The 26,567-nt window shown below is 42.7% G+C and overlaps 1 protein-coding gene across 1 annotated transcript in view; it reads right to left on the bottom strand.

The window, feature by feature from the left end:
- LOC140734550 (integral membrane protein 2A-like) overlaps positions 1 to 26,140 on the bottom strand; it is a 46,873-nt gene extending 20,733 nt beyond the window's left edge. The window contains exons 1-2 of the mRNA XM_073058676.1: positions 25,959 to 26,140; positions 10,049 to 10,183 (exon numbers count right to left, since the gene is read on the bottom strand). Coding sequence (XP_072914777.1) covers positions 10,049 to 10,183; positions 25,959 to 26,030 — 207 coding nt within the window. The 5' untranslated portion in view covers positions 26,031 to 26,140. The remainder of the gene's footprint in view (positions 1 to 10,048; positions 10,184 to 25,958) is intronic.
- Positions 26,141 to 26,567: the final 427 nt, after the last annotated feature.

The following is a 26,567-nucleotide window of genomic DNA, read 5'->3' as shown; positions in this document are numbered from 1 at the left end:
TCACTCCACTAACATAACACACCGTGTAATAAGATTAGACCTTAAGTTCCCATTAAAATCTTTCCCCTCTCACCTCTCTAAATGGATGTCCCTCTATTCTGAGGCTGACTCCTCTAGGATACACCCTTTACACATCCACCTTATTGAGGCTTTTCAACAAGGTTTCAGAGACCCCTTCTCATTCTCAATTCCAGTGAATACAGGACAAGAGCTATCAAAGGCTTCTCATCTGATAAGCCTTTCAATCCCGGAATCATTTTCGTAAATTTCCTTTGAATCTTCTCAGAAGTCAGCACATCCTTTCTTAATTAGGGGCTCAAAACTGTTCACAATACTTCAGCTGAGGCCTCACCAGTGCCTTATAAAGCCACAACATTACATCTACACTTTTATATTCCAGTCCTCTCAAAGTTAATCCTAACATTGTATTTGCCTTACTCACCAGACTCAACCTGCAAACAAACCTTTAAGGCTCCCAAGTCCCTTTGCACCTCAGAATTTTGAATTTTCTTTCCATTTAGAAAATAGTCAATGTTTTTATTTATTCTACCAAAGTGCATGACCTTACACTTCCCAACACTGTATTCCATCTGCCGCTTCTTTGCCCATTTTCTTAATCCAAGTCCTTCTGTAGCCTTCCTCAAAACCATCTGCCCCCCACCTGTCTTCATATTGTCTGCAAACTTGACTACAAAGCCATCAATTTTGTCATCCAGATCATTCACATATAGCGATAAAAAAAGATCCAACACTGGCAACCAACTAGAAAAGGCTCACTTCTTTCCACTCTTTGCCTCCTGCCAATCAGCAAAACTCTATTCATGCCAGTATCCTTTCTGTAATACCATCTGCACTTGAGCAACCTCATGGTACCTTGTCAAAGGCCTTCTGAAAATCCAAGTACACAACATCAACTGATTCTCCATCCTGCTTGTTATTTCTTCAAAGAATTCCAACAGATTTCTCAATCAAGATTTTCCCATAAGGAAACTGTGCTGACTGGCTTGTTTTATCATGTGCCTTCAAGTACCACAAAACCTCACCCTTAACAATCAACTCCTTCACCTTCCCAACCACTGAGGTCAGACTAACTGGCCTATAATTTCACTTCTGTTTTTATCCCTCCTTGAAGAGTGAAATGACTTTGCAATTTTCCAGTCCTACGGAACCATGCCAGAATCAATTGATTCTTGAATATCATTTCTAGTGCCTCCACAATTTCTCCAGCCACCTCTTTCAGAAAGCTGGGTGCACAGTATCTTGTACTGGTGACTTCTATACCTTCAGACCCTTCAGTTTCCCAAGCATCTTCTTCCTATTATTGGCAGCTTCATGAACTTCTGCCCACTGATGCTCTCAAACTTCTCACATATTGCTAGTGTCTTCCACAGGGAAGACTGATGCAAAATACTTATTCAGTTCATTCACCTTTTCCTTTTCATATTCCTGCCCCTCCATCATCATTTTCCACTGGTCCAACATCGAATCTCATTTCTCTTTTACATTTTATATATCTGAAGAAGCTTTTCATATTAATACTATTGGTTAGCTTACCTTGGTATTCCATCTTTTCCTTTTTTTAAAAAAATGTGTTTTTAAGTTGCCTTCTGTTGGTTTTTAAAAGCTTTTCAATCCTCTAACTTCTCACAAATTTTTTGCTCTATTATATGCCCTCCCTTTGGCTTTTTTGTTGGCTTTGACTTCTCGTCAGCCAGGGTTGTGTCATCCTTCCCTTAAAATTACTACTTTTTTTTGAGATTTCTCTCTCCTGTGCCTTCCCAATTGCTCTAGAAACTCCAGCCACTGCCTCAATGCCATCATCCCTGATAATGTTCCCTTCCAATCAGTTTTGGCCAACTCCTCTCATGCCTCTGTAAAAACCTAGAAACATAGAAAACCTACAGCGCAATACAGGCCCTTCGGCCCACAAAGCTGTGAACATGTCCTTACCTTAGAACTACCTAGGCTTACCCATAGCCCTCTATTTTTCTAAACTCCATGTACCAATCCAGGAGTCTCTTAAAAGACCCTATCATGTCTGCCTCCACCACCGTCACCAGCAGCCCATTCCATGCACTCACCACTCTGTGTAAAAAAACTTACCCCTGACATCTCCTTTAAACCTACTTGCAAGCACCTTAAAACTGTGCCCTTTCGTGCTAGCCATTTCAGCCCAAGGAAAAAGCCTCTGACTACCCACATGATCAATGCCTCTCATAATTTTGTATACCTCCATCAGGTCACCTTTCATCCCCCGTCGCTCCAAGGAGAAAAGGCCGAGTTCACTCAACCTATTTTCATAAGGCATGCTCCCCAATCCAGGCAACATCCTTGTAAATCTCCTCTACACCCTTTCTATGGTTTCCATGTCCTTCCTGTAGTGAGGCGACCAGAACTGAGCACAGTACTCCAAGTGCGGTATGACCAGGGTCCTATATAACTGTAACATTACCCCTCGGCTCCTAAACTCAATCCCACGATTGATGAAGCCAAAGCACCGTATGCCTTCTTAACCACAGAGTCAACCTGCATAGCAGCTTTGAGTGTCCTTTGGACTCAGACTCCAAGATCCCTCCAATCCTCCACACTGCCAAGAGTCTTACTATTAATGCTATGTTCTGCCATCATATTTGACCTACCAAAATGAACCACCTCATATATATTGGGGTTGAAATCCATCTGCCACTTTTCAGCCCAGTTTTGCATCCTATCAGCTGTAACCTCTGACAGTCCTGCACACTGTCCACAACACCCCCAACCTTTGTGTCATCAGCAAATTTACTAACCCATCCCTCCACTTCCTCATCCAGGTCATTTATAAAAATTATGAAGAGTAAGGGTCCCAGAACAGATGCACACCACTGGTCACCGACCTCCATGTAGAATATCACCCATCTACAACCACTCTTTGTCTTCTGTGAGCAAGCCAGTTCTGGATCCACAAAGCAATTTCCCCTTGGATCCCATGCCTCCTTACTTTCTCAATAAGCCTTGCATGGGGTACCTTATCAAATGCCTTGTTGGAATCCATCTACTGCTCTTCTTTCATCAATGTGTTTAGTCACATTCTCAAAAAAATTCAATCAGGCTCATGAGGCATGACCTGCCTTTCACAAAGCCATGCTGACTATTCCTAATCATATTATGCCTCTCCAAACGTTCATAAATCCTGCCTCTCAGGATCTTCTCCATCAACTCCATCAGTAAGGCCTTTGACAAGGTCCTGCATGGGAGGTTAGTTAGGAAGATTCAGTTGCTAGGAAAACATGGAGAGGAAGTAAACTGGATTAGACATTGGCTCAAAGGAAGAAGCCAGTGAGTGGTAGTGGAGGATTGCTACTCTGAGTGGAGGCCTGTGACTAGTGGTGTGCCACAGGGATCAGTGCTGGGTCCATTGTTATTTGTCATCTATATCAATGATCTGGATGATAATGTGGCAAATTGGATCAGCAAATTTGCTGATGATACAGACAGACATACTTTATTGATCCTGAGGGAAATTGGGTTTCGTTACAGTCGCACCAACCAAGAATTGTGTAGAAATATAGCAATATAAAACCATAAATAATTGAATAATAATAAGTAAATAATGCTAAGTGGAAATTAGTCCAGGACCAGCCTTTTGGCTCAGGGTGTCTGACACTCCAAGGGAGGAGTTGTAACGTTTGATGGCCACAGGCAGGAATAACTTCCTATGATGCTCAGTGTTGCATCTCAGTGGAATGAGTCTCTGGCTGAATGTACTCCTGTGCCTAACCAGTATATTATGGAGTGGATGGGAGACATTGTCCAAGATGGCATGCAACTTGGACAGCATCCTCTTTTCAGACACCACCTCTTTTCATACAAAGATTGGAGGTGTAGTAGACAGTGAGGAAGGTTTTCAAAGCTTGCAGAGGGATTTGGACCAGTTGGAGGAATGGGCTGAAAAATGGCAGATGGAGTTTAATGCGGACAAGTGTGAGGTTTTGCACTTCGGAAGGTCAAACCAAGGTAGAACATACAAGGTAAATGGTAGGACACTGATGAGTGCAGTAGAACAGAGGGAGCTGGGAGTTCAGATACATAATTCCCTAAAAGTGGTATCACAAGTAGATAGGGTTGTAAAGAGAGCTTTTGGTACATTGGCCTTTATAAATCAAAGTACTGAGTATAAGAGTTGGAATGTAATGGTGATGTTGTATAAGACATTGGTGAGACCGAATTACGAGTATTGTGTGCAGTTTTGGTCACCTAATTACAGGAAGGATATTAATAAGGTTGAAAGAGTGCAGAGAAGGTTTACAAGGATGTTGCTGGGACTTGAGAAACTGAGTTATAGAGAAAGGTTGAATAGGTTATGACTTTATTCCCTGGAGCGTAGGGGAATGAGGGGTGATTTTGGAAGAGGACAGCGAGGCTTTGAGAAGAAGTGCGGCGGCGGACATTTTTTTTCAAATTGCTTCTCAGATCGGAGTTCTGAGAGGCGGGACTGCGCAGGCGCGTGAAGGAGGCCTGGGAAGGAGGGAAGATATAAAAAGGAGAGAAGGAGTGAGGTAGTTCTCTTTTGGAAGAGGACAGCAAGGCTTTGAGAAGAAGTGCGGCGGCGGACATTTTTTTTCAAATTGCTTCTCAGATCGGAGTTCTGAGAGGCGGGACTGCGCAGGCGCGTGAAGGAGGCCTGGGAGGGAGGGAAGATATAAAAAGAACACAACCTTAAGCAGCGGGCAGCTTCGTTTGCGGGCAGCGGAGTGGGCCGGGAGCAGAGTGTAGGGCTTGGGCTCAGAGGGCTTAGGCGGAAGAGGGCACAGTAGGCTTATCTTTTAGTTCTTGTTATTTTCAGTTATTCGGGAAGTATGAGTGTGAGGGCAGCTTGTTGTTCTCGGTGTCGTATGTGGGAGGTCCTGGAGTCTCCGAGCCTCCCGGACGTCCACATCTGCGCCAGGTGTGTCGAACTGCAGCTCCTGAGGGACCGAGTTAGGGAACTGGAGCTGCAACTCGATGACCTTCACCTGGTCAGGGAGAGTGAGGAGGTGATAGAGAGGAGTTACAGGCAGGTGGTCACTCCGGGGCCACGGGAGGCAGATAGGTGGGTCACGGTCAGGAAGGGGAAGGGGCAGGTACTAGAGAGTACCCCAGTGGCTGTACCCCTTGACAATAAGTACTCATGTTTGAGTACTGTTGGGGGGGACAGCCTACCTGGAGGAAGTGACAGTGGCCGGGCCTCCGGCACAGAGGACTGCCCTGTAGCTCAGAAGGGTAGGGATAGAAGAAAGAGGACCATAGTAATAGGGGACTCGATAGTCAGGGGTTCAGACAGGCGGTTCTGTGGAGGTGATCGGGAGTCCCGGATGGTAGTTTGCCTCCCTGGTGCCAGGGTCCGGGACGTTTCTGATCGCGTCCAAGATATCCTGAAGTGGGAGGGTGAGGAGCCAGAGGTCGTGGTACATGTAGGTACCAATGACATAGGTAGGAAAGGGGAAGAGGTCCTGAAACGAGAGTATAGGGAGTTAGGAAGGCAGTTAAGAAGAAGGACCGCAAAGGTAGTAATCTCGGGATTACTGCCTGTGCCACGCGACAGTGAGTAGGAATGGAATTAGGTGGAGGATGAATGCGTGGTTGAGGGATTGGAGCAGGGGGCAGGGATTCAAGTTTCTGGATCATTGGGACCTCTTCTGGGGCAGGCGTGACCTGTTCAAGAAGGACGGGTTACACTTGAATCTTGGGGGGGACCAATATCCTAGCGGGGAGGTTTGCTAGGGCTACGGGGCAGACTTTAAACTAGTAAGATGGGGGGGCGGAAATCAATTTGAGGAAACTATGGGAGAGGAGGTTAGTTCACCAGTAGAGCAAGTAAGTAGACAGTGTGTGAGGGAGGAAAGGCAGGTGATGGAGAAGGGATGCGCTCAGCCCGAAGTTGTAGGGGAAAAGAAAGAAAAGGATAATAAATTTGAATGCATTGCTAGGGATGAAAAGAGAGGAGGAGGTGGAGAGTATCTTAAATGTATCTATTTTAATGCTAGGAGCATTGTAAGAAAGGTGGATGAGCTTAAAGTGTGGATTGATACCTGGAATTATGATGTTGTAGCTATTAGTGAAACATGGTTGCAGGAAGGGTGTGATTGGCAACTAAATATTCCTGGATTTAGTTGCTTCAGGTGTGATAGAGTAGGAGGGGCCAGAGGAGGAGGTGTTGCATTGCTTGTCCGAGAAAATCTTATGGCGGTGCTTTGGAAGGATAGATTACAGAGCTCCTCTAGGGAGGCTATTTGGGTGGAATTGAGGAATGGGAAAGGTGTAGTAACACTGATAGGAGTGTATTATAGGCCACCTAATGGGGAGCGTGAGTTGGAAGAGCAAATGTGTAAGGAGATAGCAGATATTTGTAGTAAACACAAGGTGGTGATTGTGGGAGATTTTAATTTTCCACACATAGATTGGGAAGCTCATTCTGTAAAAGGGCTGGATGGTTTAGAGTTTGTGAAATGTGTGCAGGATAGCTTTTTGCAACAATACATAGAAGTACCGACTAGAGATGGGGCAGTGTTGGATCTCCTGTTAGGGAATGCGATAGGTCAGCTGACAGATGTATGTGTTGGGGAGCACTTCGGGTCCAGTGATCACAATAGCATTAGCTTCAATATAATTATGGAGAAGGACAGGACTGGACCTAGAGTTGAGATTTTTGATTGGAGAAAGGCTAACTTTGAGGAGATGCGCAGGGATTTAGAGAGAGTGGATTGGGTCAAGTTGTTTTATGGGAAGGATGTAATAGAGAAATGGAGGTCATTTAAGGGTGAAATTATGAGGGTACAGAATCTTTATGTTCCTGTTCGGTTGAAAGGAAAGGTTAAAGGTTTGAAAGCGCCATGGTTTTCAAGGGATATTAGAAACTTGGTTCGAAAAAAGAGGGATGTCTACAATAGATATAGGCAGCATGGAGTAAAGGAATTGCTCGAGGAATATAAAGAATGTAAAAGGAAACTTAAGAAAGAGATTAGAAAAGCTAAAAGAAGTTACGAGTTTGGTTTGGCAAATAAGGTGGAAGTAAATCCGAAAGGCTTCTACAGTTATATTAAAAGCAAGAGGATAGTGAGGGATAAAATTGGTCCCTTAGAGAATCAGGGTGGTCAGCTATGTGTGGAGCCGAGGGAGATGGGAGAGATTTTGAACGATTTCTTCTCTTCGGTATTCACTAAGGAGAAGGATATTGAATGGTGTAAGGTGTGGGAAACAAGTAAGGAAGTTATGGAACCTATGACAATTAAAGAGGTGGAAGTACTGGCGCTTTTAAGAAATTTAAAAGTGGATAAATCTCCGGGTCCTGACCGGATATTCCCCAGGACCTTGAGGGAAGTTTGTGTAGAGATAGCAGGAGCTCTGACGGAGATCTTTCAGATGTCATTAGAAACAGGGATTGTGCCGGAGGATTGGCGTATTGCTCATGTGGTTCCATTGTTTAAAAAGGGTTCTAGAAGTAAGCCTGGCAATTATAGACCTGTCAGTTTGACATCAGTGGTGGGTAAATTAATGGAAAGTATTCTTAGAGATAGTATTTATAACTATCTGGATAGACAGGATCTGATTAGGAGTAGCCAGCATGGATTTGTGCGTGGAAGGTCATGTTTGACAAACCTTATTGAATTTTTTGAAGTAGTTACGAGGAATGTTGACGAGGGTAAGGCAGTGGATGTAGTCTATATGGACTTCAGCAAGGCCTTTGACAAAGTTCCACATGGAAGGTTAGTTAAGAAGGTTCAGTCATTAGGTATTAATGCTGGAGTAATAAAATGGATTCAACAGTGGCTAGATGGGAGATGCCAGAGAGTAGTGGTGGATAATTGTTTATCGGGATGGAGGCCGGTGACTAGCGGGGTGCCTCAGGGATCTGTTTTGGGCCCAATGTTGTTTGTAATATACATAAATGATCTGGATGATGGGGTGGTAAATTGGATTAGTAAGTATGCTGATGATACTAAGGTAGGAGGTGTTGTGGATAATGAGGTGGGTTTTCAAAGCTTGCAGGGAGATTTATGCCGGTTAGAAGAATGGGCTGAACGTTGGCAGATGGAGTTTAATGCTGAGAAGTGTGAGGTTCTACATTTTGGCAGGAATAATCCAAATAGAACATACAGGGTAAATGGTAGGGCATTGAGGAATGCAGTGGAACAGAGAGATCTAGGAATAACAGTGCATAGTTCCCTGAAGGTGGAGTCTCATGTAGATAGGGTGGTGAAGAAGGCTTTTGGAACGCTGGCCTTTATAAATCAGAGCATTGAGTACAGAAGTTGGGATGTAATGTTAAAATTGTACAAGGCATTGGTAAGGCCAAATTTGGAATATTGTGTACAGTTCTGGTCACCGAATTATAGGAAAGATATCAATAAATTAGACAGAGTGCAGAGACGATTTACTAGCATGTTACCTGGGTTTCAGCACTTAAGTTACAGAGAAAGGTTGAACAAGTTAGGTCTCTATTCATTGGAGCGTAGAAGGTTGAGGGGGGATTTGATCGAGGTATTTAAAATGTTGAGAGGGATAGATAGAGTTGACGTGAATAGGCTGTTTCCATTGAGAGTAGGGGAGATTCAAACGAGAGGACATGATTTGAGAGTTAGGGGGCAAAAGTTTAAGGGAAACACGAGGGGGTATTTCTTTACTCAGAGAGTGATAGCTGTGTGGAATGAGCTTCCTGTAGAAGTAGTAGAGGCCAGTTCAGTTGTGTCATTTAAGGTAAAATTGGATAGGTATATGGACAGGAAAGGAGTGGAAGGTTATGGGCTGAGTGCGGGTAGGTGGGACTAGGTGAGATTAAGAGTTTGGCAAGGACTAGGAGGGCCGGAATGGCCTGTTTCCGTGCTGTGATTGTTATATGGTTATACAGTTATACAGTTTTGGTCTCCATATTTTGTCAGGGATGTAAGGGTACTGGAGAGAGTTCAGAGAAGGGCAGCTAGACTCATTCCAGGTCTGCAGGGTATAAGCTTTGAAGAAAGATTGAAGTAATTTAATCTTTTTAGCCTAAATTGATGTAGAATGAGAGCAGACATGATAGAAGTGTTCAAAATAATTAAAGTGCATGCCAGCTGCTACTTCAAAATTAATCCATCATCAAGGACACGGGGTCATAGGTGGAGACTGGTTAAGGAGAGAATTCAGACTAACATCCGGAAGCATTTCTTTACACAGCGAGTTGTGGACACATGGAATAAACTACCTAGTTGTGCAGTTAAGAGTAGTACCTTGGAAACTTTCAAATCTAAACTCAACAGTTAATTCAACACACTATGTGAATAGGAATTTGGCAAGCTTTATTGGGCCAAAAGGCCTGTTCTTGTCAAAAACTTTCTAATGTTTTAATGTTCAAAATCTTCATGCATTTCAGAGGAGAATTATTTAAGGGCCTCATCCATCTCTTCGAGCGCCAAATACAGATGTCCACTTCAGTTTTTGAGGGGTCTCTTGCTCTCTCTAGTTGCTTCTTTTCCCTTAATATACTTACAAAATGTCTTTAGATTCTCCTCAAGCTTCTCTGCTAAAGCTAGCCGATGCCCCATTTTGTCCTCCAGACTTCCTCTGGACTACTCCTGCTGTATTCCCTGTACTCCACTAGGGGATTATATCCAGATGCCTGTACTTCACATCCATGCCTCCTTTTTCCTGGCTGATGCCTCAACATCTCTCCTATCCCTACTCCTACCAGTCACACCCTTCATTCAAGCAGGAACATTCTCCTCCTATCTCACATTTAAAAGCCTCCCACTTGCTGGGTGTCCCTTTGCCCCCAACCAACCTCTGTAAACTTCTGTCTCAAACTGTCAAAATGTTAAAATAAAATGATGAACATGCTAGCCATTTTCTATTGGCTAAGTATATCTTGTAAAAGTGATCAGCGCAGTCATGGTGGGCTGAAGGGCCTGCCCCGCTCACAACTCGACCTCATAAAAAAAACACTGCCACCTCCAGTTTAAATTCCCACGTGGAATATTGCGGTGTACCATCTATGAAATTCCTTTTAATGAAATCAATGCATTTTATGTTGCAAAATGCAACTACTTTGGCAAGTTACCTTTGGAACAATGAATCGATAAAGACAAGCTCCTCCAATTATTAAACCAGACAGTATGAAAGCCAGTCCAAGAAGTGTAAACAGACATCTTCCTGTGGCATTATCACCACCGCTTGCTACAGCAGACTCCGGATCCTATACAAGAGACAACATAATTAATACCATTCTAACATCGTAAATTATCATTCAACAATACTTTTCCCATGGAATTCAGATAATATATTTTCAGTAATAAAAACGTGCTTGCTAGAATTACTGTTCATTTAATTTTAAAATTAGATACTATGATTTTTTCATAAATGTCTTTTAATAACCTACAGTCCAAGTATTTGTACTTGCCATTAAAATAATATAGACAAAAGGGTGTTCTTTCCAATTCCAATAGCTAGTTCAGTTGGTTCTACTTCTACTACAGTAACTAAAAGAGCAATTTGCAGTTTAACATTATATAAACTATTTCAATAAAATGCACATCAGCTGCACTGAAACTTAATTATTTGCAGTGACAGTGCTTAGCTTCAATATATCAATTTTACATACTTACCAGGCAAAAACAAACCACTGCACAAAAAACAAATTCTTCTGATTTGTACAGATCAAATGAAATTGTGAATGTAAAGTAAAAATGAGCAATTCCTGAGCAGAAAATGAATATCAAATACAATATGTGTAGAAGATTTTTAACAGTATTTACCACTGGTTGCAATGAATAATTAAATGATATAAAAAATCCAGAAATCAAATGAACTTCTTCAATGGTGTAGTAATCAGTTGATTCATCAGTCAGCAATGTCAGGTGTTTTATTTGTTATTTTACAATTGCACTGATATGAAAGCATATACAGAGTAAAACAGATCAAAAGATTCCAGAGGGTGAAGCTCTAAGGGTTTTGTTCTGTTGTTCAAGGAGGGAAACGGGGATTACAGGACCATAAGATATAGGAGTCATTTGGCCCATTGAGTCTGTTCCACCATTTCATCATAGCTAATCCATTTTTCTACTCAGCCCCAATCTCCTGACTTCTCCCCATATCTCTTCATACCCTGACCAAAAAAGAACCTATCAACCTCTGCCTTAAGTATGCATAAAGACTTTCGGCCTCCACAAATGCATGTGGCAAAGAATTCTAGATTCACCATTCTCGGATTAAAGAAATTCCTCCTCATCTCCATTCTAAAAGGACACCCCTCTATTCTGAAGCTGTGTCCTCTGGTCTTAGACTCTCCCACCTTAGGAATCATCCTCTCCACATCAACACCTTTCACCATTTGATAGGTTTCAATTAGGTTACCACTCATTCTTCTGAATTCTAGTGAACACAGGTCATCAAACTTTCATGACAAGCTATTCAAACCTGGAATCATTTTCATGACCCTCCTTTGAACCATCTCCAGTTTCAGCACATCCTTTCGAGGATTAGGGGCCCAAACCTTCTCACAATGCTCCAAATAAGGCCTCACAAGTGCTTTATAAAGTCTCAGTGTTATCCAAGAATCTATAAACTGGTGAGCCTTACATTAGTGGTAGAAATTAATGAAGAGGATAGAATTTATGAGCTTTTGGAAAACGATAGTATGATTTGTGTAGAGAAGGTCAAGTGATACTAAATTGACTGACTTTTTCGAGAACATGATAAAGGTGACCGATGAGGGTAGAGCTGGAGCTCCATGACTAGTGCTGTTCTGCAAGAATCCGTTCTAGGAACTGTGCTTTTTATAAATGTAAAAACGTAGATGGGTGGGTTAGTAAGTTCATAGACAATGCAATTGTGGATAATGTAAAGGATAGGCAAAGACACACCAGGATATAAATCAGATATAGACAAGGGGAGAGAAATGGCAGATGGTTTTTAAATCCAACTATGTTCAAGCTGCTGCGCTTTAGATAATCAAATGTAAGGGACAGTTGCTGTTGCCGTGTAATAAACTCTAGCTACGCTACATCACCAATTCTGCATTCAATTCTAGTTACCTCAATATATATATAGGATGTGATGCTTTGGAGAAGATGCAGAAGAGGCTTACCAGGATGTTACCTGATTTGGAGGGCATATAGTCATAGAACAGTACAGGCAGAAACAGACTCTTCAGCTCATCTAATCTGTGCCAAACTATCAACCTCCTTAGTGCTATCAACCTGCCCTCCATAATCCATGTACATCAAATTTTATCTTCAATGTTGAAATCGACCCTATATCCACCACTTCAACTGGTAGCTCGTCCTATACTCTCGCCACCCTCTGAGTTAAGTTCCCCTCATGTTCTCCTTCAGCATTTCACTTTTCACTCCAACCCTAGTTCTGGTCTTACCTAACATCATTTACCCCTATCTATACCCTTCAAAATTTTGTGTACCTCTATCAAATCTCTCTTTGTTCTTTGCTCTGGGAGTAAGTTCTACTCTATTCAACCCTTCCCTATAACTCACATCCTCAGGTCCTGCCAACACGCTTTTCAATTTTCTCTGCATATTTTCAATCTTATTGACATCTTTCCTGTAGGTAGAGGACCAAAAATTGATGAACCTGATTTCACCAATGTCTATTTCAACTTTACCATGACATTCTGTTCTCAATATTTAGATTTACAAAGGCCAATCTGCCAAAAGCTTTCTTTACAACCTTATCTACCTGTGAGGCCACTTTCAAGAATTATGAATCTGTATTCCCAGATCCCTCAGTGCCTTACCACTCACTGTGCAAGTTTTACCCTGATCTGTCTTCCCAAAGTACAACATCTCACACTTGTCTGCATTAAATTCCATAAGATCACAAGAACACATAATCCCTCTCAACCTTAACCTCCTGCTTTCTCCCGTAACTTTTGACGCCCTGACTAGCCAAGAACCCTCTGCTTTAAATATACTCCATGATCATTTGTGGCAATTAATTCCACAGATTCACAACCCTCTGGCTAAAGAAACTCCTTCCAGCAATGTTCTAAATGGATTTCTGTCTATTCTGAGGCTGTGCTCTCTGGTCCAAGACTCACCTACTATAGGAAACATTCTCTCTACATCCGCTCTGTCTAGGCATTTCATCTTACTCTTCTATACTTGAGCGATATAGACCCAGAGCCATTAAACGCTCTGCATGTAACCCCTTTCATTACCAAAATCATTCTCATGAATATCCTCTGGATCCTCTCCACCGCCAGCACATCTAACATAAGGGGTCCAAACCCACTCACAATATCCCAGTGTGATCTGACCAATTTCTGATAAAGCCCCAGCAACACAGTATTGAAATTCTATTCTAGTTCTCTCGAAATGAATACTAACATGCATTTGCCTGCAAGTTAACCTTGAGGGAATTCTGCAAGTCCATTTAAACCTGTGATTTATGAATGTTCTCCCCGTTTAGAAAACAGTCTACACCTTTATTCTTTCTACTAAAGTATATCACCATGCATTTCACTGCACTATATTCCATTTATCACTTTTCTGCCCATTCTCCCAATCTGACAAAGACCTCTGCAGACTCCATGTCTCTTCAACACTACCTGAAACACCCCCCCCCCCACCTACTCCTGTATTGTCAAAAAACTCGGCCACAAAGCCATCAAATTTGTGATACAGAATGTTGATATATAATGTAAAAGGCAGTCTCCTTAGCTTTTATTCTGACAAGCACATACAGGTAGTCTCCGAGTTACGAACATCCGGCTTACAGACAACTCGTACTTACGAACCAAGGGAAGGAGAACGTCATCCGCCATTTAAAGTCGGATCACGACGCTGTCCACCATTTTAAGTCGTTGCCGTTGACACTGTGTTGAGTGTTTAACTTTGTATTTGGCTTAAACTTTTCTTAGTAAGATTCACCCTGACCCCACCCACCCCCGTTCCGGTCGGTGGTGGCGCAGTGAGATCAGTGCCGGGGCTCCTGAGTTCGATCCAGTGACAGACCGCTCCCGTGCCGGACTGATGTCAATCCATTGACTCCTGTACCATCCTTGCCGAGTTGATATTCGGCAAAACTCATCGTACCAAATCAAATGAGACAGGAAATGCTCAAAAGAATTCATGAGTCACACCTGGGGATAATGAAATGTAAAGAAAGAGCAAGGGACATTCTCTATTGGCCAGGTATGTCAACTCAGATAGAGGACATTGTGTCTCAGTGTGCTGCTGTCTGTAATGAAAACAAAAACAGCAATCCAAGAGAGCCTTTGCTTCCCCATCCACTACCAGGAAGACCATGGGAGAAGATTGGCACAGATCTCTTTCACTGCAATGGTGCAGAATATCTGCTTTGTGTGTACTACTATTCAAAATATCCGGAGATCACCAAGTTAAGTGACACGTCCAGTCAAGGTGTCATTACCACAATGAAGTCGACATTCGCAAGACATGGTATTCCAGATATTGTTTTCAGTGACAATGGTCCACAAAATGCCAGCAGTGAGTTCAGAGGGTTCTCAGAAAGCTGGGGATTTCAACATGTTACTTCCAGCCCTGGGCACGCTCAGTCTAATAGACAAGCAGAGAGAACTGTACGAAGTGTCAAGAACATGCTCAAGAAGGCACAAAGCAGCAACGGTGACCCTTACATTGCTCTGCTTGAATACAGCAACACACCGATTGAGGGTGTAGGGCTCTCTCCTGCGCAGCTGTTGATGGGACGTCGTCTGAAGTCCAAACTGCCAACATCCACAACTCTACTGACTCCTGAAAGTAATGCTCAAGTACATGACAAGCAAAAGTACAAGCAAATAAAGCAAAAGAGCTACTATGACAGATACAAGACAGCTGCCAGATCTGCATACAGGTGAAAATGTCAGAATACAGAGAGGAGTCACTTGGCAACCAGCAGTGGTTGTGAACAAACATCAGCAACCAAGATCCTTCATAATTCGCATGCCGGATGGAAGAGTCTACAGGAGGAACAGGAAGCATCTGCTGAAGACAGGCGAGAGGGAGTTTCCAAGTACAGATGCACAGGACATTTCCACAGATACAGACATGGAAACAAACAACACCAAGAGTGAGGGGTGCGACGAAACCTCACGACGCAATGAAGGTGAAGGTTCGGCACAGACCAACAGAGGTGGAAATGCAGACCGCAAAGACACAGAGGTCACTTGAGAGACTGACTCAGATGAATGACAAGCACAGTCACAGTTGTATTGCACATGGTCTGGGAGACAAGTCAAACTTCCAGCTAGATACAGAGACTAGATCTACCTATAGTCTCACACAGTTTGAGGCAAAGTCACAATGTTACGTGAAGATACATGAAGATACGAGTTTGGTTTGGCAAATAAGGTGGAAGTAAATCCGAAAGGCTTCTACAGTTATATTAAAAGCAAGAGGATAGTGAGGGATAAAAATGGTCCCTTAGAGAATCAGGGTGGTCAGCTATGTGTGGAGCCGAGGGAGATGGGGGAGATTTTGAACGATTTCTTCTCTTCGGTATTCACTAAGGAGAAGGATATTGAATTGGGTAAGGTGTGGGAAACAAGTAAGGAAGTTATGGAACCTATGTCAATTAAAGAGGTGGAAGTACTGGCACTTTTAAGAAATTTAAAAGTGGATAAATCTCCAGGTCCTGACAGGATATTCCCCAGGACCTTGAGGGAAGTTTGTGTAGAGATAGCAGGAGCTCTGACGGAGATCTTTCAGATGTCATTAGAAACGGGGATTGTGCCGGAGGATTGGCGTATTGCTCATGTGGTTCCACTGTTTAAAAAGGGTTCTAGAAGTAAGCCTGGCAATTATAGACCTGTCAGTTTGACATCAGTGGTGGGTAAATTAATGGAAAGTATTCTTAGAGATAGTATTTATAATTATCTGGATAGACAGGATCTGATTAGGAGCAGCCAGCATGGATTTGTGCGTGGAAGGTCAAGTTTGACAAACCTTATTGAATTTTTTGAAGAAGTTACGAGGAATGTTGACGAGGGTAAGGCAGTGGATGTAGTCTATATGGACTTCAGCAAGGCCTTTGACAAAGTTCCACATGGAAGGTTAGTTAAGAAGGTTCAGTCGTTAGGTATTAATGCTGGAGTAATAAAATGGATTCAACAGTGGCTAGACTGGAGATGCCAGAGAGTAGTGGTGGATAATTGTTTATCGGGATGGAGGCCGGTGACTAGCGGGGTGCCTCAGGGATCTGTTTTGGGCCCAATGTTGTTTGTAATATACATAAATGATCTGGATGATGGGGTGGTAAATTGGATTAGTAAGTATGCCGATGATACTAAGGTAGGAGGTGTTGTGGATAATGAGGTGGGTTTTCAAAGCTTGCAGGGAGATTTATGCCGGTTAGGAGAATGGGCTGAACATTGGCAGATGGAGTTTAATGCTGAGAAGTGTGAGGTTCTACATTTTGGCAGGAATAATCCAAATAGAACATACAGGGTAAATGGTAGGGCATTGAGGAATGCAGTGGAACAGAGAGATCTAGGAATAACAGTGCATAGTTCCCTGAAGGTGGAGTCTCATGTAGATAGGGTGGTGAAGAAGGCTTTTGGAACGCTGGCCTTTATAAATCAGAGCATTGAGTACAGAAGTTGGGATGTAATGTTAAAATTGTACAAGGCATTGGTAAGGCCAAATTTGGAATATTGTGTACAGTTCTGGTCACCGAATTATAGGAAAGATATCAATAAATTAGACAGAGTGCAGAGACGATTTACTAGCATGTTACCTGGGTTTCAGCACTTAAGTTACAGAGAAAGGTTGAACAAGTTAGGTCTCTATTCATTGGAGCGTAGAAGGTTGAGGGGGGATTTGATCGAGGTATTTAAAATGTTGAGAGGGATAGATAGCGTTGACGTGAATAGGCTGTTTCCATTGAGAGTAGGGGAGATTCAAACGAGAGGACATGATTTGAGAGTTAGGGGGCAAAAGTTTAAGGGAAACACGAGGGGGTATTTCTTTACTCAGAGAGTGATAGCTGTGTGGAATGAGCTTCCTGTAGAAGTAGTAGAGGCCAGTTCAGTTGTGTCATTTAAGGTAAAATTGGATAGGTATATGGACAGGAAAGGAGTAGAGGGTAATGGGCTGAGTGCGGGTAGGTGGGACTAGGTGAGATTAAGAGTTCGGCACGGACTAGGAGGGCCGGAATGGCCTGTTTCCGTGCTGTGATTGTTATACGGTTATATGTTATAAGTTCCAAGGTGTGAAATAAAACGTTTATTAGTCTATGGTAGTAAAATAAAATATACTGCTGTTAGTATTGTAAGATACAATGTAGAATACAGTATAAGTTAAGATGTTTTTTAGTTTATGTCATGACTGTTGCAATGTAAGAAAGGCATTGTTTTGGTAATTCACAGTGTTGTAAAAATATCTTGAGAAGGAGGATGTAATGTACTGTGTGAGTATTCATAGGGCAGAGTGCATATGACGTCAGAACGGGGGTTATAGAAAATGGAGGTCTGGTGAATAAACGTGGTTGTTCAATATACTGCGGTGTCTGAGTCACATCAATACTACAAGAACGATTGGTATGGGCAATAATGTTATTAAGTGGGTGATGGTTCTTTGGTTGCGATTCTTATTAATGGTATTAGGTCGGATAATTTTAGTATTCTGAGGGGCAGCCAGCAGGGCTTCCCTTTATCACCACTACTTTTCACACTAGTGATCGAGCCATTCACACTAGTAGCTGAGGCTATTCAGCGAGACCCCAAAATATCTGCTCCAGACATAGAACTAAAGTCACATAAAGTTACATTGTATGAAGATGATGTTCTAATTTTCTTATCAAACCCTGCTATATCAGTGCACCACCTTATACAATGCATCAAGTCATTTAGCGCCTTTTCAAGTTATAAAATCAACTTTACTAAATCAGAGACTATGCCTCTGGGGAATCTGCAGCAGGTACCTGGCACTCAGGGTGTTTTCCCCTTTAAATGGTCGCAGACAGGTTTTGTTTACTTTGGCATATTTATCAATTGTTCAAAGCTAACTTCACACAGCTATTTGACAAAATCGAACAGGATCTTAAGCAATGGAGCATTCTTCCCATTTCCGAATATCCTTGCTCAAAATGAACATTCTTCCTCTTCTGCTCCACCCAATACGAATAATTCCAGTCATTTTTACCCAACAAATACTTTTTTAAAAAATGGCTTGTTTATTTCTTTCATCTGGAACAAAAAAAAAGACCCTGTATTAAAATGTCTAAGTTACAGCTTCCCAGTAGTCTAGGGGGTCTGGATTTTCCAGACATCAAAAAATATCTATTAAGTTCCTTTTCTTCTTATGTGGTTGACTGGGTTTGTAGGGACCCCTCCTCAATTTGGCTAGACATTGAAGCTTCACAAACAAAATGCCCTCTTAATAATTTGCTTTTCCTCAATAAGATGCAACCAACTAAGGAATTGTCGCAATCTAGTAAAAATTAATACAATCAGGGTATGGACGGCGGTTCGACAAATTGAGGGCAATGCAGTGAAATTATCACACTTTACTCCAATAACCGGCAGTCCAGATGTTCAGCCTGGCATAATAGATTCTGAATTTAAACTTTGGATTTCTAAGGATATTTTCCATCTAGGAGATTTGCTTGATAAAGGAAAGTTGATGTCTTTTAGTCAAATAGTACAGAAATTTAACAAACTCAACAAGGATCTTTTTCGTTTCTTTCAGATAAGAGATTATATACAGAAAAAAACATCATTGTTAACTGATTTCTATAGTTCTGGCATAGAAAAGAGGGTGTTTTGTTCTAAGGATGAAGTCCATTAGTACTTCTTACAGCATCCTGAGGTAATGTTCTTGTGGAGAGGCTGAGCAGCTGGGAATGTTCTGGGAGGAAGAGCTGGGAATAAAAATTACAGCTGAAACATGGGAAGACATCTGTGATAATGCAAGAAAGATTTCAGTTTGTAATAGAACTAAAGCATTGCAACTCAAAATTCTGCATAGAGCCCATCTGACTCTAGATTGTCTCTGGAAATTTAAGACAGGGGTTTCTCCAATGTGTTCTAAATGTAAAGTAAATACTGGAACTTTCACCCACTGTTTTTGGACTTGTCCCAAACTTCAGGCATACTGGAGTGATACTGTGGGTGAAATGGAAAAGATTCTGAAGATAGAGCTTGAACTGGACCCAGTGTCTTTTCTCTTAGGCTTACCCAGCAGTCCTATTATTAATGCACATCAGAAAAAACTTTTTAACATCCTGACTTTTTGTGCAAGGATGAACATTTTACTTTGTTGGTTATCCAATAAGCCCCCTGGACTTTTTGGTTGGTGTAAATTAATAATGGAATACATTCCTTGGGACTTTTTGACATGAATGGTACACTCAAAAACAAATAGTTTTCATAAAACACACCAACCTTTTCTGCAGTATATAGATGCAAACATGTCTGCTATACTAATAAGGGCTTTTGTATAGGATGTTGTGGTGATGTCTATATTTTGATGTAAGTGTTCTGATAACTGATATCTGTGAGGGGAAGAAATGTAAATGTATCTGGAAATTGGAAGTTTTGTTAAGCTAAGCAAAAAACCTACTATCACAACCTTATGTTCCTTGCAACAGTCTATGTTCTCTTTACAAATGTGTTCCTCTAAATCCCCCCGACTGTTTCGTGATCAATAATATAGCCCTATTAACATGGTCTTCCCTTAATTTCTCAGTTCCACCCATAAAGCTTCATTAGTCGAGTTCTCCAGTCTGTCCTGACAGAGCACTGCTGTAACATTTTCCCTGATTAGTAACGCCACCCCCCCCCCCCACCAATCCCTCACACTCTGTCGCATCTAAAACAACATAACCTCAGGATACTGAGCTGCCAGTGCTGCCCTTACCGTAACCAAGTCTCACTAATGGTTACAATATCATAATTCCATGAGTTGATTCATGTCCTGAGCACCTTTCCTACAATATTTCTTGTATTGAAATAAACAACTCAGAAGATTAGTCGCACCATACTCAACCTTTTGATTGTTTGAGATCTTAACAAGTCTCCACAACCACTCCACTCTCTGTTCAGACAGGTACTTAACTCCCTGAACTCACTTTGCATAATCTTGTCCCTCTTCCAACCTAGTACCTATAGGTGCTAGTGTTATATATGGGCCACGACTTCTGGCAAAGCTCACACTCCCAGTTAAGAAAGCTGAGTGACTAATCTGGACTTCAGGAGGGGAATTCACTCAGATCCACTCCCCAAGTAGAAAAAGACAGCAGCAGATCGTGACAGCTTATTTCATATCTGATCAGTGACTAATCAGCATTTGGGATTGATTAGCAAGAGCAAATTAAAGGAAGGAAGGGACAAGTGCAGCAGTCATCATTGGAGTGGGCAGAGTTAGAGTGGTGAATCTTGAGGCTTTAGCTCTTCTAGGCATCAGCAAAGTGAGGCTTCAGTCAGAGAAAACAATAAAAAGAAAAGCTCAAGGTAAACTTCATCTGTTCAGTTAGGACAGCAAATACCAGGTAAGATCCTCTTGTGGAATGTGGGAAGGTAGGGAGACCTCTAGTGTCCCTAATGAATACAAACGCAAGAAATGCATCCGCTGCAGTTTCTAACAATCCGCATTAAGGAGTTAAGGGGCTGCAACTGGATGAACTCCAAAGCATTCGGGAGGCTGAAGAGGTGATAGATAGGACATATAGAAAAGTAGTTACACCAAGGTGCAACAGATATACCACTTTGGATATTGCTGGGGGAGGTGGGATGACACAAAGGAAAGTCACAGTGGTCGGGTCTCTGGCACTGAATCTATGCCTCAGAGAGAAGTGGGGAGAAGGGCACGTTCTGGTAATTCGTTAGCTGGGGAATGGACAAGAGGTTCCATGGGCAATAATGAGATTCCCAGATGGTACGTTGCCTCCTGGGTGCCAGGGTCCAGGACATTTCGGATCAAATTTTCAGCATTCTTAAGTGGGAAGGTGAATGGTCAGAGGTCGTAATCCATGTAGGTACCAATAACATGGGAAGGACAAATAACGAGGTTCTGCAAAGGAAGTTCAGGGAGGTAGGTGGTAAGTTAAAGGGCAGATCACCAGGGTTGTTATCTCAGAATTGCTATCCACAGCACATGTTAGTGAGGCCGGGACAAGAAAAATTATACAGTTTAACACGTGGTTAAGAAGTTGGTATAGGAGGGCATAAGATTTTTGGATCATTGAGCTCTCTTCCAGGGAAGGTGGGACCTCTACAGAAGGGATGGCACACCTGAACTGGAGGGTGACTAATATCCAAGCAGGAAGGTTTGTTAATGCTGCAAGGTGGGGTTTAAACTAGAGTTGCAGGGGGATGGGAACCAGAGTGCCATAACAGTTAGTGGAGAGATTGTGGAGACAGATGTTGCTAAGACCTTAAACAAAGTCAGAAATCAAAAGGTTAAGCATGGTGTGACTAGTGTTTTGCGTTGCCAAACTTCAATGCAAGAAGTATCATAGGAAAGGCAGATGAATTCTGGGAATGGATCAACACTCGGAATTGTGACATTATGGCCATAAGTTAGATTTGGTTGCAGGAGGGGCAGGACTGGCAGCTCAGTGCTCCGGGGTTCCGTTGTTTTGGACATGACAGAGAGGGAGGAATTAAAAGGAGGAGGGTGGCATTACCAGTCAGGAAAAATGTCATGGCAGTACGCCATGTGGACAGACTTCAATAGTGAGGCTTTATGGGTGGAACTGAGAAATGAGAAAGGTATGACTACATTAATGGGAATATTACAGACCACCCAGCAGCCCTAAGGATTGAGAGGAACAAATTTGTAAAGAGATCATAGACTGTTGCAAGAAACATAAGATTGTTATAGAAGGTGATTTTAACTTTCTACATACTGACTGGGAACCCCATACTATAAAAGACTAGATGGGATGGAGTTTGTCAAATGTGTTCAGGAAAGTTTCCTTCATCAATATGTAAAAGTCCCAATGACAGAGAGCGTGTCACAGTCGGCACTCCTTATCCGAGAGTTCCTCATCCGCAAATTCAACCAACCGCGAATCCTGAAGTGCTCTTGCAGCACTTGTTGTTCGAGCATGTACAGACTTTTTTTTCTTGTCATTATTCCCTAAACAATGCAGTATAACAACTATTTTACATAGCATTTACATTGTATTAGGTATTATAAGTAATCTAGAGATGAGTTAAAGTATTCGGGAGGATGTATGTGGGTTATTGTGGATCAGGATCGAAAAAATCAATAGTTTTCTTACTTATAAGTCGGAACAGGTACATCTGGTATTATTTAGTGTCAGTTAGTCAAATGTTTGTCTTAGTATACAGTATACATTTTACCTTTCTATGCATAGAAAACACTTAAGAACATATGTTTCAGCACCGGGCTTGGGAACGGAAGTTCCCAAGTTCTATGCAGTGAAAGACTGCTCCCGAGTGCGCTCTCCATCCATGCCAGGTTGATGTGAAGGATCAAAAACTCAAAACCCCAAAACCCAATAATTAAACAACTGCGTTGCTTATTAATAATTGTAGCTTTCATCGGGGCAGGGCCTTCCTCACTTTATCCTTTAAAATTGTTCCGATCGTTGACCGACGTAGCCTAACACTTTTACAATGACCGATAGCATTTCACCTCTTTCCGATCGCTCTATTATTTCCACTTTATTTTCAATCGTGATCGTGATTATTTTCGTGAACAGAAATACTGCGGATTCAGAGCTCCGCTGCCGGGTCCCAATGTCCACCACACTGAAACAGGTTAAATAAGGTCTGGGGATCCACCGCATTAAGACTGGTTGAATAAGGGACTTGAGCATCCGCATTGTTTTGGTATCCGCGAGGGGTCCTGGAACCAATCCCTCGCGAATAAGGAGGGCCAACTGTATTAGATCTGCTATTAGGGAAGGAGACAAGACAGGTGACAGACGTTTGTGTAGGAGAACACTTTGCATCCAATGACCACAATGCCATTAGTTTCAAAGTAAATATGCAAAAAGATAGATCTGATCTGCAGGTTGAGATTCTAAATTGGAGAAAGGCCAATTTTGAAGGTATCAGAAATGATCTGGCAAGTGTGAACTGGGACAGGCTGTTTTCTGGCAAAGGTGAGTGGGAGGCTTTCAATAACAAAATTTTGAGAGTACAAAGCTTGTATGTGCTTGTCAGAGTAAAATCATAAAGATAACAAGTGTAAAGAAGAGATATTGAGGCCCTGATTACAAGGAAAAAAGGAGGTGCACAGTAGGTATAGGTAAGTAAGAACAAATGAGGTACATATGGAGTACAAGAAATGCAAAAGAACACTTCAGAAAGAAATCAGGATGGTTAAAAGAGCGCATGAAGTTGCTCTAGCAGACAAAGTGAAAGAGAATCCCAAGGGATTCTACAGATGTGTTAAGAGCAAAACAGACAGACAGACATACTTTATTGATCCCGAGGGAAATTGGGATTTGAAAAAGGATTGCAAGGGGCAAAATTGGTCCTCTGGAAGACCAAAATGGTAATGCATATGTAGAGCCAAAACAGATGGGGAACATCTTAACTGAATTATTTGAATCTGTATTTACTCAGGAGATGGACACAAAGTATAAAAAGGCAAGGCAAAGCGGCATCAACTTCATGGACCCTGCACAGATTACAAAGGAGGGGGACACCCCGCTCTAGTCTTCTGCATCTCTGGATCTTTTTATTGAAACATCAATGACCCCCTTCTCCAATTCTCAACCCTCCTCCTCTTCTTGGACACCCCACTCTGGTCTTCTGCCTGATCTGAATCTTTTCATTGAAACCTTGACCAACAGAGGAGGAGGTGTTTGCTACACTGAGGCAAATCAGGGTGGATAAATCCCTAGGGCCAGATAAGGCATTCCTTCAGACCATACAGGAGGCAAGTGCAGAAATTGCTTGGGCAGTAGCAGAGAGATTTAAATCATCCTTAGCAACAAGGGAGGTCCCAAAGGATTAGATGGTAGCCAATGTTGTTCTACAGTTTAAAAAAAAAGAGGTTCTAAAGATAAACCAGGAAATTATAGTCTGGTGAATCTGACATCAGTTGTGGGAAAGTTATTGGAAGATATTCTTAGGACCAGATATAATTATTTGGATAGACATGGAATATTAAGGATAGTCAGCATGGCTTCATGTGTGGTAAGTCATGTCTAACTAATCTTAGAGTTTTTTGAGGAAGTTACCAGGAAAGTGGATAAAGACAAGAAAGTAGATGTTGTCTACATAGACTTCAGTAAGGTATCTGACTAGGTCCTATGTGGGAGGCTCATCCAGAAAGTTCAGTCGCTTGGCATTCAAGGTGAGGTAGTAAATTAGATTAGACATTGGCTTTGTGGGGGGGGGGGGGGGGGGGAAGCCTGAACGTGAATGTACAGGGTTGTGTCTCTGACTGGAAGCCTAGGACTACTGGTGTGCTGCAGAGATTGGTGCCGGGTCCTTTGTTGTCCGTCATCTATCTATAATTGATGATCTGGAAGATAAAGTGGTTAACTGGATCAGCAAATTTACAGATGACACCAAAATTGGGGGTGTAGTGGACAGTGAGGAAGGTTATCATGGCTTGCAGAGGGATCTGCATCAGCTGGAAAAGAGGCAGATCAAATATAATGCAGACAATTGCAAGGTTTTACACTTCAGTAGGACCAGCCAGAGTAGGTCTTACACAGTGAACAGTAGGGCACTGAGGAGTGTGGATCTGGGAATACAGGTCTATAATTCATTGAAAGTGGCATCACAGTTAGATGTGATTGTAAAGAAAGCTTTTGGCACATTAGCCTTCATAAATCAAAGCATTAAGTACAGGAGATGGATGTTATTTTGAAGTTGTAAATGGGGTATTGTGTGCAGTTTTGGTCACCTACCTACAGGAAAGATGTAAACAAGGTTGAATGAGTGCCGATATTTACAAGAATGTTGCCGGGTCTAGAGGACCTGAGTTATAAGGAAAGATTGAATATGTTAGAACTGTATTCTTTACAACATGGAAGATTGAGAGGAGATTTGATAGAGGTATACAAAATTATGAGAGGGTATAGATACGGTAAATACAAGCAGGCCCTTTCCACTGAGGTCTGGTGAAATTATAACCAGAAGACATGGGTTAAGGGTGAAAGGTGAGAAGTTTAAGGCAAACATGAGGGGAAACTTCCTCATTCAGAGGGTCATGAGAGTGTGGAATGAGATGCCAGCACATGTGGTGCATGCAAGCTTGATTTAAGTGAAGTTTGGATAGATTCATGGATGGTATGGGGTATGGAGGGCTATGGTCCTGGTGCAGGTCGATGGGAGAGGTTTCAGAATGGATTAGATAGGCCAAAGGTCCTGTTTCTGTGCTGTACTTCTCTATAACTCTAAACCATTTAATAGTTAATATTCTAATTTAATATTCTAAGTTTGGAATATTAGACTCAGAATTTACAAATTCTACTGGGGGCAATTACCAATCAAAATTCCTTTCTGCCTAAAGTACGTTAAAATAAAGATGTCGTACGTGTCGTTTGAACTTGAAACTAAAGGGTTATTGCATATCAAGGAAACAGGAACTGAAGAGGCACTTCCGTTGTTTACCACAACTCTATTTCACTTCCGTGAATACAAAGCAAACTTGGCAGATCCGTGCAGCCTCCCCATTCTTGGTTACATGTTTAATTGTGTTGGGATAGCGACTGTCTGTAACCCACTGTACCTAAGCGGTACCCAAGGGACGGTTAAGCCCTTTAGTTATAACGTTGTTACATATCTGCAGTGGGCAAAACGGTTATAGTAATTTAAATGTTTCAGAATTTACACAGCGCGCACATCCGGCCCTCAGCAGTCGGAGGAAAGCTTCCCCCCCCCCCCCCACCACCCCCACACACATTCAAAACACACCACTACCGCACACCCCCCCCCCCCCCCCCATACACCACACCGACACCCAACACACACTCCCAATACTGTCCCACGATCGTGCTGCCGGTGAGCACCCCACCCTCGGGTGACCACTGTCTCGCCACCCCACTCTCCCGGCCCTGCTCACCAGCTCGGGAACCAGTAACGCTCCCTTGGCGTTTTTTTGAACGACAGGCGAGTTAAAGCCAATTTTCACCATCTTCAACCCCAACCCTCCAACGTAATCCGACTAATGGCTTCCACTCGACCGACGACGCAGACTTCCCTTTAGCTGGGCGCGCGCTCCCGTTGGCAGCCGTCGCACGGCGCGCTCCCGGACCCGGGCCCGGAGGCGTGCGCTCGCGGCCGCCTCCACTGGTGGGAAGCGGCAGCTGCAGGATCCGCAGTGTCTCCCAGCACGTGTCTGTGACACGACACACGTGTGCGCACTGGTGGCATATGGAGGGGGGCAGAGGTTGGGTGCGAGGGGCAGCTACTGGGCATAGGGGTGTCTAGCAAGGGGGAGTTAGGGAGAGGAGAGGAGAGGGGTGGAGCAAAGGAGGGGTTAGGGGAGGACAGAGGAGGGGGAAGGAATGGGGGTAGGGGAGAGAGGGAGGGAAGTGGAGGAAGGAGAGGAGGAGTGGTGGTTGGTGAATGTTGTGGGGATATTAGGAAATAGTGTAGGTTCAGGTAGAGGGAGGATCTGGAAAAGGAACTGCAAATGGAGGGTTTGGGTGAGTGTGTTGGTGGAAGGAGA

This window comes from Hemitrygon akajei, chromosome 10 (genome assembly GCF_048418815.1).
Source record: "Hemitrygon akajei chromosome 10, sHemAka1.3, whole genome shotgun sequence".
Lineage (NCBI taxonomy): Eukaryota > Metazoa > Chordata > Chondrichthyes > Myliobatiformes > Dasyatidae > Hemitrygon > Hemitrygon akajei.
The sequence above is the reverse complement of the archived record's forward strand: the minus strand, read 5'-3'. Positions and strand labels throughout refer to the sequence as shown.